The 14,707-nt window shown below is 40.6% G+C and overlaps 1 protein-coding gene across 3 annotated transcripts in view; it reads left to right on the top strand.

Moving 5' to 3' along the window:
- Nucleotides 1-14,707, top strand: part of FBLN2 (fibulin 2) — an 89,233-nt gene that overhangs the window by 62,675 nt on the left and 11,851 nt on the right. For all 3 annotated transcript variants that reach the window (XM_072347561.1, XM_072347560.1, XM_072347562.1), the window contains exons 4-8: nucleotides 3,507-3,636; nucleotides 7,072-7,258; nucleotides 8,828-9,034; nucleotides 11,276-11,392; nucleotides 11,839-11,940. In XM_072347561.1, the coding sequence (XP_072203662.1) occupies nucleotides 3,507-3,636; nucleotides 7,072-7,258; nucleotides 8,828-9,034; nucleotides 11,276-11,392; nucleotides 11,839-11,940 (743 nt within the window). The remainder of the gene's footprint in view (nucleotides 1-3,506; nucleotides 3,637-7,071; nucleotides 7,259-8,827; nucleotides 9,035-11,275; nucleotides 11,393-11,838; nucleotides 11,941-14,707) is intronic.

The raw sequence follows: 14,707 nt of genomic DNA, 5'->3' as shown, positions 1-14,707 counted from the left end.
TATTCCATTTGGCAAGTGCTAAAGGCAGCGATTATCTGTATCGTTCAGTGATGGGTTCACTGTCTAGTTTGAATGGCTGCTGCTTCAGAAGCCTTGATAATGCTGCTGGTATCAGTAGCGTCTGGTCTGAGCGAGGGTGCCAGGTCTGAACACATTAAGAAAAGGAGGATGAGTACAAAGTAATGTGGATAATGTATTTCACTAGCTGCAGTTCATCCATCTCTTGTTCTTCCCCCTGCTACTGAAACATACTTCAGGGAGAGCTGACTGCAATTCTGTCTGGGACTCCAAGGATTCACCATAAGCAGGTGGATTCCTCTAAGAGTGATCCCGGTGTTCTCTGCATTGAAGAAGTTTGGCAAAATCTTTTTTTTAATCAAAGTTTGTATCACTGCACCTTTGTGAAGTTACTGGGAGATCAAAATCCCCGCCCCCCCCCCCCCCCCCCCCCCCCGCCCAGTGGGAGCTGACGTGACATAACCCATATGTACCAACTGTCCACAAAGTAAAGGTAGATTAAAATATTCTAGCCTCAGCTTAAGTGCAAATCCAATACATTAATGAGTGGCGCCTGTACATGTGAGGCTGAGTTTAGATGAAAAAAGTCAGATCCTAAATGTCCCTGTGAATCCCTGGGATTTAAAAGAATGTGTGAGCAGAAGTTCATTTGTTGTACTTCAGAATATCTGTTCTGTCCCAGTTTTAACAATTTAAGAAACACCTCTAAATATCCCATTTAAAGGTACATTTAATGTACAGAAGTATTTGAAAAACTTAAAAGCATGGAGGAATCTTGCTGCTCTCATTAGAAGCTGTGCCAGCACGCGGAGCTGATCATCACGTGCCTATCTGTATGCCCAGCATACCTTCTTGTGTGCCAGAATCCCTTCAGGTAGCACAAGCTCCTGAGCTGCTTCAAGCTCAGCCCAGTGCATACTGTTTAAGAAGCAGACAGTGGATACTAATTGCAACAATTAGTTGCTGTTCTTCCAGGATAGTCAGTATCTAAATCTGGGTTTTATAGGTGACCTCAGTGCACTGAAAGATTAATTTTTCTAAGTGGAGTCTTCACATGGCAAAAGTGTAACTGTTGAAGCTACTTGTTAATGTGTTTCAATGGCTCTGGATATTTTCTAATCACATCCTGACTTCGTCCATCTCTGCGTAGTGAACAGCACTAACTGCAGGGTGGGAAACGTGTTAATTGGAATTGAAGGTGAGCCATTAGAAGTGTTCAGGGCAAGATTAGCTTGAAAGCAGGCAGGTAGGAGCAAGTGATATGTAAAGTGCAATGCCTCACTTCCTTTGAGCAGAAGAATGTGAGGTGTTTCTCAGTCATGGATGTGATGGACATGCTGATATTTTTTGATCTGCATGAGGGTTTTGTATGAAACCCCATTGCACAGTGGTGTGAATTTTATGATCTTTCCATTTTATCCAGAACTCTTAAATGTCACGCAGTAAAACAAACATCTCTTATCTGCGAAATCTTTATTTATTGTGATTTGTCTGTTTTTCATTGATGATACAGACAACACTGGTACTGTTAAACAGTGGGAAGTAATTACACAGGAATGTAGGAGATGTTTGTTGTAACTGGGATTACGAGGAAAGAGTCGAATGAGTAGAAATTCATCTAGATGAATGAACTTAAAATAGGCAAGTTACGGGAAACTCTGGGACACTGATAGCCAGATCTAAAATTACTCACAGAGTGTGCTCCACTGGTTGTATTAAGGACAGGATGTCAGTCTGGATGAAATGTCATCTGACCCCATTTAGTTGTTTTTATCTCATGACTGCAGCGTGTTATCAGAGCAGAGCAATGTTTGTTTGTGTGGTACTAGGATCAGCTGTACAGGTCATGACTTTGCTGACCCCCTGCATTACAGTGGATACTCATATCAGTTTAATACAGTGGCACTGCTGCACCAGTAAGCTGTAATGGGTAAGTTACTTGTTCTTGAATGTATTTGTGTAATAACCATTCCTAGTTCAAAAAAGTACATATATTTCTCTAGCTGGCAATTAATACTAGCTTAGAAAGCAAAGCATGTGGTGGTACTAATCCCCTTCCTGTAATCAAACTCAAACCACCACTTCCTGGTTATGCTTCTCTTATGGAATCCAGAATAAACATAAGGACGTAAAGCAGACATATGAACCGCTGGCATTCTGAAGGCAGCCAAGTGGCTGTCACCAGTTGGTTCCAAATGGAATAAAAGATACGGCTTTCTTTTTTATTATTTTTTAATATATATATATATATATATTTATTGAACCATTAGTTTGAAAGCTCTGAATTGGAAGAGCTTAGAAAAGAACAGCTTTTGTTTCCAAGGATGACAGTATTTTGTAGCAGTGATAATAGTATCTGACCTATAAAAATTGTTTGCATATAAATATTTCTCTTGCAGGGCAGTTGCTTTGCTTTGAGGGACTGGTTATTGGAACTTGTAAACCTTTCATTCATCACTATGAGGGTACCCCATAAGGCATTGTACCTCTTGACTCTGCATCAGCAACAGACAGACATCCATGTTGTTCCTGGGAAAAGAAAAACTACCCAGTTCCTTCATATCTGACCAATACCAGGAGTCTACCCTTACTTGTAACAAAATGCAGGATTTCACCTGAGGTTTGATGTGTTGTTTACTCTCACACATGCCCAACCTACAGCTCATCTTCTCAATATAACCTATCGAGGAGAATCCCTGTAGCTTACAGCTCTGAGTTCTCACTTTTCCCACCACAGAGCCCTTTGCTATCACGGGAACAGACAGACATCCCTCCTGAGGTGCCAGTCTGCATGGTGCATGGGTCAATGGGCTGACCCAGGGAGCAAAGCAAAGGAAAAGTGAGATCATCTCTCTGATGGGAGGTGGAAAATCCACTGTAGATTTTAAAATAATCTCTAGCCAAGTCAGTAGGTACTGAACATCTATTAAATTTCATTTGGGAATTTGTTCTTTGTGATTCGAATCTGTTTCACCTTGACTTTCAGTGAATCTTGTTACAGTGTTTGATTAAAGCGCTATATACATAGTAAATTTAGGTTCTTGGTCCTTAATACTGTCTAGAGCTTCTGTCCTGTGGCTGTCGAAGAGGTGTGTGCAGGTGTGTTTTCCTTTCCCTAATTTTTAGAGAAAAAAAGTTTCTGTTTTCTTTTCTGAAACTTTGTGAAGGCCCCTGAGAAGGGGTTGAGGGAGGGACTGTTGCACAAGTATGAGATATACAGTATGTTGATGGCCAGACTTTGAGAGACAGAGACCTCAATACTTGACCTTATGAGCCTTTATAAGTGCGTCTTTTTATTAGAAAGAAGAAAAAATATATCCTGCAAAGCTCGGTGGTGTAAACTGTACTATAATTATATTAACATCTATGTCAAAGAGACATTGAAAGTGTGGAATGTATTGTGAATCCAGTAGCTCTGGGCTTTTTTGCATCCCATCCTGAAGTCCTCTGCATATCAGTGAACATTTGCCCTCTGTGATCCTTTGCAGAATCGCTCAGAAGCAGTGTTGTATCTCCACTGTCAAGGAGAACAGCTGCCTGGCTGGCATGATTGCTGCAAAGGAGGGAGATGCATGTGGACCAGAGGAAAGCGATACCTGTGGAGGATCATCCTATAAGGTGAGCTGCAGTGCTGCTTGTGGAGGTTTTGTTGTGAATATGAGTTGACTTCATTTCATGCATTTAGCAGTAACTTCTTCATGAGTTATTATGGAACTCAGTAGCCTATAAAGTTGCAGGAGTGAAGCAGGGGAATTATGCAGAACAACAGATTTTTGGCTAACAGTGTTGAGGTTTCAATTGCCTGATGATGCAGCCCCTTGTAGAACTTTGTGGTAATGTTGTTATGAACTACATTCGTCTCTATTTTTAAGGTTTAACTTGCTGTATGACTTGTGCCTCCTTTCTTTGCAAATAGCTGAAAAGATCATTTTGGTTTTTATGGTGGTGGAAGTCTTCAGAAAATGACAATGCAAAATTCAATTGAAGACCTAATGGGAAAACCCATTATTGAACAGTTTGCTTGGATATAATATTGAATTGCATCCTCATTTCTAATTTAAACAAAACAATGGACTGGATGAACAAGTGTTTTAGATGATGATGGAAGCTTTTGCTCATAAGCAATGGCAGACCATTAACCAGCGATTCAAATCACAAACCACAAGTCACAGCCTCAGCTTGTATAAATGAAATCTGCTTTATGAGAATCACTGGAGCCAAACCAATTTAAACCAGTTTGAAGATTCAGCATCTTGCTTGTCTTGTTTTTACCAGAAGGTTACATTTCAGAATTCATTTCACTCTGATAATAATTTACATAGCTATATCTAAGTTTAAGTGCAGCTTCTGTTGTCTCAGCAGGAAACTCATTAGTTCTGACTGTTCTTATACGCTGGTGATTCTTGTGGATAACTGTTCACTGGAAAAGCAAAATGCATCAGCATCTACTCCAGAGTTTAAAGTTTAATTAGGTTTGCCAATTTGTCATTTCCAGAACTACTGTCTACTTGAGCTCGGAGTCTGCCATTAGCATGCAAAGAGAATTTCTGCATTTGGAAGGAGACAAAGTAATTCTGAAGTGTGATAGAATTATTAGGTTTTCACCAAGGGTCTTCAGCATGCCAGGCAGAGTGTAGGGTATGCAGTAAGTCTTATTGCACGTGCCATTCCTCAGGAGTGAATGGGGAGAGAAAACTTCATTGTTCTTGTTTTAGCTGAAGCAAGTCACAAAATATTCTCATGGAAGAGCCCCTTGTGCCAGTCCCAATGTAATGTCTTCAGGGTTTTTACTCCCAGGTAATAAACATGAGGGAGCCGAGCAAGTTGGAATGAAACAACACTTCTCAAGATGTGGCTCTCAGTGTCAGTGAACAAATAGTTCACTGTTGGATAAATAAACAAATAGTTCCCCAAGTTGAACAACATGAAGTCAATGCTGCTCAAGTTTTTGTGTTTTGGGAGAAACTTTTTGGTGCGTATATTTTTCTACTGGAAAATGAGACATCTGGAAAATATGTGAACCCAAAAGTGTATGACTGATTTAGTACCCTCTGTGATGCATGCGCATGGGGTAACTGTGAATCAAAACTGCTTGAAAAAAAAACATATTTTTCATGGCAAAAAATTACAACATCTTACAGCACTTTGTTGAAATATATATTGTATGTAACTCCTTTTATCTTGAATATGGATGTTGAAATACATATATGAAAACTTAAGTATGTTTACAGAAAGTAGGATTTTGAATTGAGTCGAATGTGGGGACTCTGGATGAAAACTGGGTTTTTCTTAATTTCTAGCATGACCATAGCTTATGATAGTTAGATTTCTTTTAAGTGATGAATTTGGACATATGATTTACTCCCTTTAGTGTCAAAAAGTAATTTAGCATGTTCAGGAGCTGTGCTGTAAGCTTCTCACAAACACATTTGAGTGCAGATGTCAGTCTGATCTTGGGGAAGAGCTCCAAATCTTCAGGGGAGTGCAAACGTGAACAATGAGTAACTTCTGCTCTCTGCGATGTTTGGGGAGCTTTCAGAGAAAAAGTAATGGACATAAAGCATGAGCTGTTTTCAAGGGACACAGTGTGTGCAAAATGCCCATGAAACTCTGAAGTTGCAGTGTTTGACTCTTGAAGAAAGTGACTCAGCAGAAGAGTTTCTGCAGATCACGCTGCTGGCGAGCAAGTTTTCCTGTCTCCTTGGTGGAGACAGACTTTGTTTTAATGTGGATGCCAATCTAGGATTGTTAATCATGAAACATGATTCTTTTCCATTCCCATACTGCGCCCAACCCTTACAAGAGCGCTTTTCTTACTCACTCTCCTCAAGTCAGAGATCTCTCTCTTGGGAAGGGAGAGCTTAGTTCAGTTTCTTCTGTTCAGCCCTTGGACTTTCCGTTAACATAGCTAACTGGTGCCAGTTTGAGTTATGGCCTTCATTTTATGTGTCTGACGCCTGCTCAAAGACTGGATATTTGAATAGGCTGAAATCACTTCTCTTGGTTCATAGAGGCTCTTGGAGTCTAGCTGCAAACTATAAATGAGCACTGCTGAGCTGGGTGTGTTGATTAGCAGAAGTGCTGCAGAGGGAAATAGCCTGAACTTTATAACTATTCAATCAGAGTGAAGGCATCTTAAATCTCCACTTTAGGGATGTCAGGACATTTCTATTTAAATCCAGACAAACATCTTCAATTCATGTATGACCTCTGTATGTCTCTGTAGCAGACGATCCCTCAGCTTCCTTGCTTGCTTAAGGATCCACTGTGCATACAGTATTGATACAGTTTGATATAATTTGTCTAACACATTTCTGGCCTAAATGTGATAAAAGTAGGCTTATATATGCTGGAGTAAAGCACAAGGTTGTTTTTGTCTGCAGCCTGCAGCAGCAGAAGCCGCAGGAGAAACTGCATTTAAGGGGTGCCTCATTGCATCAGCCTAGCAGTGAAGCTGCTGCTTTGGATTCACTCAGGAAAGAAACAAATGGCAAATAGGTCATAAAATAGTTCCTGGCCTTTCTCTGGGCGTTGCTTCAGTGGGATGGGGCCCAGGACAGTCAGGTAATTAAAGGTCACAGTGGGTCTGCTGGGCATTGCACTGTAGAGGAAATAGTGTCACTGACAGAGCTCAGGGGCTGCTGCTGCTCCTCGTGTCTATTCAAGGTGTCTACGGTTCTTTCACATTGCTTCAAGCAACAGGCCTTCTTTCAAGATCTAATACAAAGATGTATGGATCTGTATTATTTTGCTTCTAATATACTGCAAACAAAGCAATGGCTACATGCAAAAGCTGGAAAAAGGCAATCTGTAGTGCTGCTACATCCTGAAATTGATGTAACAACAAGATTTTGTATCTTAATTGTGGCTGACCCACGTCTGCATGAATGGCAAAAACAAGCAGAAGTAAAGCTTTGATGTTTGCAACCTAAGTGCTTTCCCAGATGTTCCACTGTTAAAGAAAGTGAAGATCAGTTCCAGGTGTGTGTGTGGGCTCTTCCCTGAAGCAGACTTTATGAAACCCTTGTTACTAATGATCTCTTTCTTTTTCAGCAATGCTGTGATTGTTGCAATCTGGGCCTGCGATTAAGGAGTGAAGGGAAAACCTGTGAGTCCAACATAAATCTGGGCTACCCCTGCAGCCATGTGATGCTGTCCTGCTGTGAAGGTGGAGATCACTTCATCCATCCAGAAATAAAAAAGCATCCTGAACCTTCACCAACTGCAACACCTGAGAAGAGTAAGTGTCCAGTTTTAATTTGAACACATTGCAAATACAGGTTCCATCTCATGCTGCCATGTGGAGAGGTGCTGGAAATAATAATACGGTAGCAGCACAGTTGCCTTTCCTCTCAGACCAAGTACAGAGTGACTTGTTCTTAAAAATGGTTTTGAAGTAGAAAAGGATATGTAGGTGTTTCTGATCCTCAAAACATACCTTCCCTTTAGTAATTTATTCCCCCAGAACTGCACAGTGCAGAGACATCAAACAGAAGTGGTGCTTCTTGTGGGTGATGTGCATAGAGGAACATGAAGACCAGCTGGGTGCAACCTGTATGGTAGCTTTTTCTTTTCTTCTTTTCTTTTTTCTTTTTTCTTTTTTAATCTGTTTTTAGACCACTGGTGGACAGGAAGCCACCAATCCTTTGTAAGAAGCAAAGCTGAAGTTTGTCATTGCTTTTTTGCAGAAGCTTTTCCTGAAAGCTTTTGTGTGAAATGAACTATGAGTTTTTTCCAGACAAAGTAGTCCCATCCATTATGATAGCAATGGAACCTCTGGGGAACAGATTTCCTACTGTGCTACTGAACAGCACAGGAGCTGTCCTGGTGCACACACTGGAGAAGTCCCAAAGCACTGCAAGTTTTGTTTGTTCTTTCAACATGTGAAGTTAGCAGTGCTGAAGAACTAAGTCAAATCCCTGCAGCAAACAAGGTATGACAAAGGAAGCATGACAGACGTGGAGCTGAAACAGCTATGCTTCTTCCCTGAGTCCAAGGTCATGTTCCTTCCAGCATCACTCTGCAGCTACCTGTCATGCATGAATTGCTTCGTAACCTCCTGGGTAGATTAGGGTTCACATTTTGTCCATTCTCTTCTCATGAGATAAATGGTGCTGTTCTTTTTTTTTTTCTCTTGTCAAAATAAGTAATGATTTATTTCAATGTCGCAGAGATTTCACTGAGCGACAAAATTCATGTGTATGTGTTTAAGACAAGTGTGAAACTCACTGAAGAATTCATTTTAATATCACAAAGTCTTGCCAAACTTGGTCAAGAGATGAAAGATGGCGAGTGCTTTTGCCAGTGTTCAAAAACAATAGATAAGATGTCATTTTTTAAGTGGGACGCAGAATATTTGTAATGCTAGCAGCAGAATTAGCTAATAAATCAATAGATATTGGTGTTGAAAAGTTTCCAGAATAACTGGTTAACCTTTGCTCCTGAAATTAAAAAAAATATCAGTGTGGTTCTGCAGTGGAGGTAGTTCAGATGGGGCTTCAGTGTGGTACAGTATTACAGATGGTGATAGCAGTGGTGTTTGTTAAGGCGAAAGGGGAGCTTGTGACCTCCCAACATCAGTCTTTTTCTCCATGGCTCCTGTGAAATGTCTGTCCATACATCTCTACTGAAAGACACAGTGGATATTCAACACTGGACTTATCTTCAGGATGAATGAATTTTCTCCTGTCCTTGAAGATTTTGGGTAGATTTTACTGTATCTGGAGTTTGCATGAACAAACACTCCATATTGAACAGATCTCATGTCAGAGCACTTGTTGAAGAACCAGCATGTTTTATTCCGTTTCAGTTTCAGAGACAGAAGATCACAATGAAGCTTTGTCCATCAGTAATGAAGCTGAAATGTCAAATAACCTGCCTGGAGATGACCTGGATGAATGTCTTCTGTATGGTGGGGAACTCTGTCAGCATTTGTGTATAAACACTGTGGGGTCCTACAAGTGTTCATGTTTCCCAGAATTTACTTTGCAAGAGGATGGGACCAGCTGCTCTCCAGGTGAGGAACATGAGCAGGAAACACTGTGAATAATGGTGGCTTTCTGCTGCCTTTACTGAGCTACCAAGCTTTTCTTTTTTTTATCTTCTTTGTAGATGGTGAAGTTTTTAACAGGGATGTTATCCCTGAAAATTGTGCTGGTTAAAAACATTAAGAAAAACAACACCCTAGGAAACTTAGATTGTGTTTCATTTTTTGTGTATCTGTGGCATAATATCAAGGTGAGCACTTAATGTGTTCAAAGCAAGACTGTTTCCACTTTTCAGACAAGGAATTGTGAAGATTGCTTGTAGAATATCTTTCCTCCTTAGAGTTATGTTCTATTTCACAGTTAGCTTTCCTTTAGACAAACTTTATTCGCTTCAGACACATATCATTACTTCCTGAACTTCAGTTTTTATCTTAAATCATTAAAATCTTTCAGTGGTACAAAATCCAAATATGGCAATTGTAGAGGAAGTCACGAAAAGAGCATTTATTGTGTAGTAATTGTATTGATGTCTGGATTTCTCCAATGGCAAGATTTCAAATCAGATAACCCAAGAAGTTGAAACCTTAGATTACTTACAAGTGTTTTCAATTACTTAACAAGCAAAAAAAGTGTTGCTATCCCATGACAAAATTCCTCAGACTGCAGATTCTTTCTGCCCAAGCCAAATAATGAGCATTCATTATGTCATTCTTCTCAACATGATGTTACAGTGCTTACATCAATAATGTGTTTGACAGTGTTTCTGCAGCAGCTGGCTGCTCTGTTATGTGTATTAAAATTCTGGGGAAAGAGCCTGATCCAAAAGAGGTAAAGAAAGTGATTCTTATTTTAGTTCTGCAAAATTTGGCTTGATCATCCACCTGGAGCATATCTGTGTTTTTTTGTTTTGCTTTGCTTTGCTTCTCTCATTACTAACTCTGTTGAAATGCAGATTTGGGTTAAACTTGTATCTGAGGAGTCAGTATTCTTGGCAGACCTGCAAGACTGCAGTGCTTATGGCTTTGCCAAAAGGTGTATAGGGGTTTACAGAGCTCAGCTGAGACAGAGAGTTGAGACAGAAGGGTAGAGGACTGCAAATGACACAGCTGAGATGCATGGGAAGAGTAAAGCATGGAAGGGCTGCTACTGTCATCATGTCATGCTGAGTCCAGTTTTTAATTGGCTGGACAAGGGCGATGGCAGGGCACTTCCCTCACTAGCCGTATCTAAAGCATACGTGCTCTTCCTGGCAGTATGGCATTCTTTGCTCCTCATCACTCCCCTGTGTATGTGCACATCTGTCACGTTCTAAGTGTAGAGAACTTCACCAGACATCTTTAAATCTCACACTGGTGTCCGGTGGGTAGATACCATGTTTTGTGTTTCTACCTGTCCCTGTGCCTTGTGGCATTTGGATATGCCATAATTGTGTATCTTTCATTGGCCTTTCTGGTATTGTGGCCCATGGCTTGTCTGTGGTTTATTTTATCTGTGATGAAATCACTCTTCCCTACCCAAGACTTGTATAGCAATTGCACTTATTTGCTTCCTGTTGTCACTGTTTGTTGAGTCATGCTTTTCCCTGGGTGATGAGAAGTATGGATTTAAGTTTACATTTTGATGATATTTAGAAACTGGATGATTCTTAGCAGTGTTACAGCGCTTCTTTAAAATAATAATTAAAAAAATGAACAAACAAACCAAAATCCCATTCTGATACCTTTGAAGTTACTGCTTGCTGGAAATCTTGATGACAGCAGCTGTCATGTTTCCCATTTGGCTTTGTAAAAGTCATTGCAGAGTATCCTGTGCTTTTAAAGGTGAGCATCTGCTTTCCATTTGTACTGAAATACAGGAAAAGTCTGAACTTGTTTTGGGTTTTGCTTTTTTTCCTTCTTACTTCAAATGAAAAACAGCCACAATCCTTCAATCTTCATTTGATAAAATTAACATTTTGTTTCATTAGATGTTAATGTATTTTACTCTGTGGAAGTTATCCACCCAAATTCCCTAATCCGTATCCATGACGTTTGTGAGCATCTTCATTAAATTGCAGCACTCTGCATGCGTGCACTGTTACACTTGCTCACATCAAACACTTTTCATCCTGTGAAACAGTTTAGCTCCATTTATAGACAGCTGTCCATGGCATCAAAATGTTTTCTCGTACAAACCATGATGAAATGGGATGAATGCAACTGGTACCCTTACTGTGGGGTTGTGGTGTGCACGATGCCACCCTAACCCACATCTGCCTCCCTTCCTTACAGATCCTGACCGAGGACAGGTGACAAGGCTGGAAGTAGAAGCCACTATCCCCCCAGCAGCCTCTCCTTCTCAGCCTCTTCTCATCGTGTCCTTACAAGAGGAGCAGGATAAGTGTAAAGGTATGCCAGAGGGATAAACTGCAGATGCAAATTGATGAGGAATGTTTGAAGAGCCAGAATAAAACTCCACACATACCTTTACTGATCTGATTTCAGAGCACATCCTTAGTTATTTACCTCTGGTATAAGCTTGAGGAATTATCAAGGGAAACCTGAGGAGGTAATTGGAGGCTGTTCTCTGATTTCAGGTTTATTACACACCTGCTATTTAGTTTAAAGTAACCACCACAGCTGTGCGGCATAACTTAAACAATAGAGGTGGCACAGGTGTGTTTTTGTGTAGTAGGAGGTTTGTAAGTAGTGATTAGGCATTCCTGGACAGGTTGTTTACAAACTGCACTCCTCATTGTCTAAGATGGGAGTATATTCTAATGACCCAGACGTTTGTAACTTCAGCTGATCTGTGTTGTGAGTACTAACGTATTTTGCAATTTTGTTTTACATAGATAACGGCCCCTGCAAGCACATCTGCAGTGTTGTTGAAGGAAATGTTGTATGCTCATGTTTGTCTGGATATACTATCATGGCTGATGGGATTTCTTGTGAAGGTAAGTGGTTAAGGTTCAACACAGAGACATAGCTAAAACGCTTTTAAATCATAGAATCATAGAATGGCTTAGGTTGGAAGAGACTTCAAAGATCATCTAGTTCCAACCCTGTCATGGGCAGGATTGCCCTCCAGCAGATTAGGCTGCCCAGGAGCCCATTTATCTTCATCTTGAAGATCTCCAGGGATGACGCATCCACAGCTTCTGTGGGCAAGCTGTGCCAGTTCCTCACCACCCTGAATGGAGAATTTACACCTACCATCCAACCCAAATCTCTTCTCTTTTGGTTTAAATCCATTTTCACTGTCTGTGTAATTGATAAAGGTGTTGAAGAGCACCAGTCCCATGATGGACCCCTGGGGGACGCCACTTGTGACAGGGCTCCATTGGACATTGATCACAACCCTGAATTCCATCCTTCACATCCATCCATCTCCAATTTAGGGATAGGGATGTGATATGGGACCGTGTCAGAAGCCTTGCACAAGGCCAAGTAGAAGACACCAGTTGCCCTTACTTTGTCCACCAATGCTGTCATTAGATCCCATTGGTCTTTGACTTCAAGATATTTCCTTAAGCAGTCTTTATTTTCAGTATTGTTAATTGCAATACAGAGAAAATTACATCCTTTGAGAGCATTTGGGAGAAGGAATACCAGGACTCCTTCTCAACTAACTTCTGAAGCATGTCTATCCAATCTGTCTGTTATCAGATGAAGACAAGCCTGGTTTTGTGCTCTTTTCCCCCAATGTCTGAGCCCTCTCAGGTGTCTCTTCCTACTGCCTCTTCTCCCCAGGCTGTTTAGCTAAAGATGTGCAGCTTCTCTTCCTGAGAACAGTAGCTGGCAAAATGTAGGCATGTTTGCCTCGTTGAGGAACCCTCCCAGAGCTACAGATCTGCTGAGTTACCTGTTTTGACTGTTGGGTTTTCTGTTGTTGTTTTGGCTTGCTTTCCTTGAAAACTTGAGGCTTTATAGGTGGGATGAATGTGCTGTTGTGAGCTGGTACAGCTCCCTGGGTTTCACTTGACACTGTCATTCAGGCATTCGCATGATGAACAGTGAATTTCAAAGCTGCATCATTATAATTCACATTATATAAATTTTAAATTGACATGTTTGTGTAGTCACAAAGGATGTCTCTGCACCAGAAAGATTTTGGGGTCAGAAGCAATGCCCTGTGATGTACTTTTATTATAAAACTGTAAGTACGAGAACAGTAACAGCTGGCAGTGAAATGCAAGTAGAAGTTTCTGAACTCAGAATTGCTCACAAGTGATCCACATCCCTCTTAATCTCATATCTTATTGAATAACAAATCATTTTGATGGAATTCCAGATAGCCTGTGAAGAAAATGGGAATTTAATATCACCAGATAAATATTCACTGTGCATTGCTTACTCAAGTGTGGTGGAAGCTAATTTGATTAATTAATGTCAGAATCAAAAGGGACATTTCAAGGCAGTCACTTTCCTGCAGGAGGTGAAGAAATTCTGGAATGCCACTGGAAGTAATGAGTTTAAATTTTAGCAAGAGACATTCATAATCTACATTTTAAAAGAAGGTATTTGATCTTAAGGGTGAAATAGGTTACCAGGGAAGTGGGTGCGTTACATCTGTGTCACTGCCTACTTTTAAGAAGGGCTCCTTCTGGAATGACAGGAGTGCAAAGGCATGAGCAAGTGCTAGATGATCTCTGAGGGTTTATTCCAGCTTTATGTTCAGTGTAACACTGTTTTTTATAGCAAGTGCCGATGTGGTAGCTCCAAGACACTTCATTTAGAGATCTCCAGTGTGAAAGTAATGTTGTTTCATTTCAGAAATAGTTCTAATAGAATTCTATTTCTCCCTTTTGGTTGCAACATGTTGATACAGATTTGGATGAGTGCCTCACAGGTGCTCACTCTTGTTGCAGAGGACAATTATGTGTGAACACATTGGGATCATTCTACTGTGTCAACCACAGAGTGATCTGTTCAGAGGGCTTTATACTCAACAGGCATAGAGAATGTGTTGGTAAGGTGATAGGTATAAACGGTTCACCACAGCATCATAATTCTCTATGCTCTGCAATGCATTTAAACCATTTGTGCTAAAATTTTCTCTAGCCATCTTTGCATATGACATTTCAATATGAGCTAGTGAAAACACATGTGCACCGCTTGCTCAGCCACTTAACACTGTGAGTTGTACGCTGTTCAGCTTTTTACTTAGCACTACATTCTCAGGATGCAAACAACTTTGCTTGAAAATCAGAGAAGTTCATACCCTTGATGAGCACGGCTGTACTGATGACTGTTAAAGTGAACTGACTGCATAGCAGTTGATCTCCCTACACAGTGTCCATATTGCCAAATTCCCAGACGCAGGAAACAGCAAAACTTCATAAATAAAGCTAAAGAAGTCTGTGTAGGCCCAGGCAGTGGAAAAGATCTGTTCAAGTATGTTGGAATTCTAAAGTGTGGATTAGTCCTCTGATAATTCTGGCACATTCTTTTTATCACCGTCACGGTCACACAGTGTCACAACTTCAGTTGCTTTCCTATCCTTTAAAGTTCTATAGTCTGTGTAGTAATGAGCAGGACTTCTGTGCGTAGTCATAGCTGTGAAAACATGGTGATGTGCAGTCAGTGCTTTCACACTCAGTTATCCAGGTGGTTTCTATCCAGCTATTTTGGAAGCCCTCTGCCTATCGCTGTATTTCATCAGTTCTGTCATAGAATCATAGAATGGCTTAGGTTGAAGGAACTTGAAAGCTCATCCAGCCC

The sequence above is a fragment of the Excalfactoria chinensis genome, chromosome 12 (assembly GCF_039878825.1).
Source record: "Excalfactoria chinensis isolate bCotChi1 chromosome 12, bCotChi1.hap2, whole genome shotgun sequence".
In the NCBI taxonomy this organism is placed as follows: Eukaryota; Metazoa; Chordata; class Aves; order Galliformes; family Phasianidae; genus Excalfactoria; species Excalfactoria chinensis.
The sequence above is the reverse complement of the archived record's forward strand: the minus strand, read 5'-3'. Positions and strand labels throughout refer to the sequence as shown.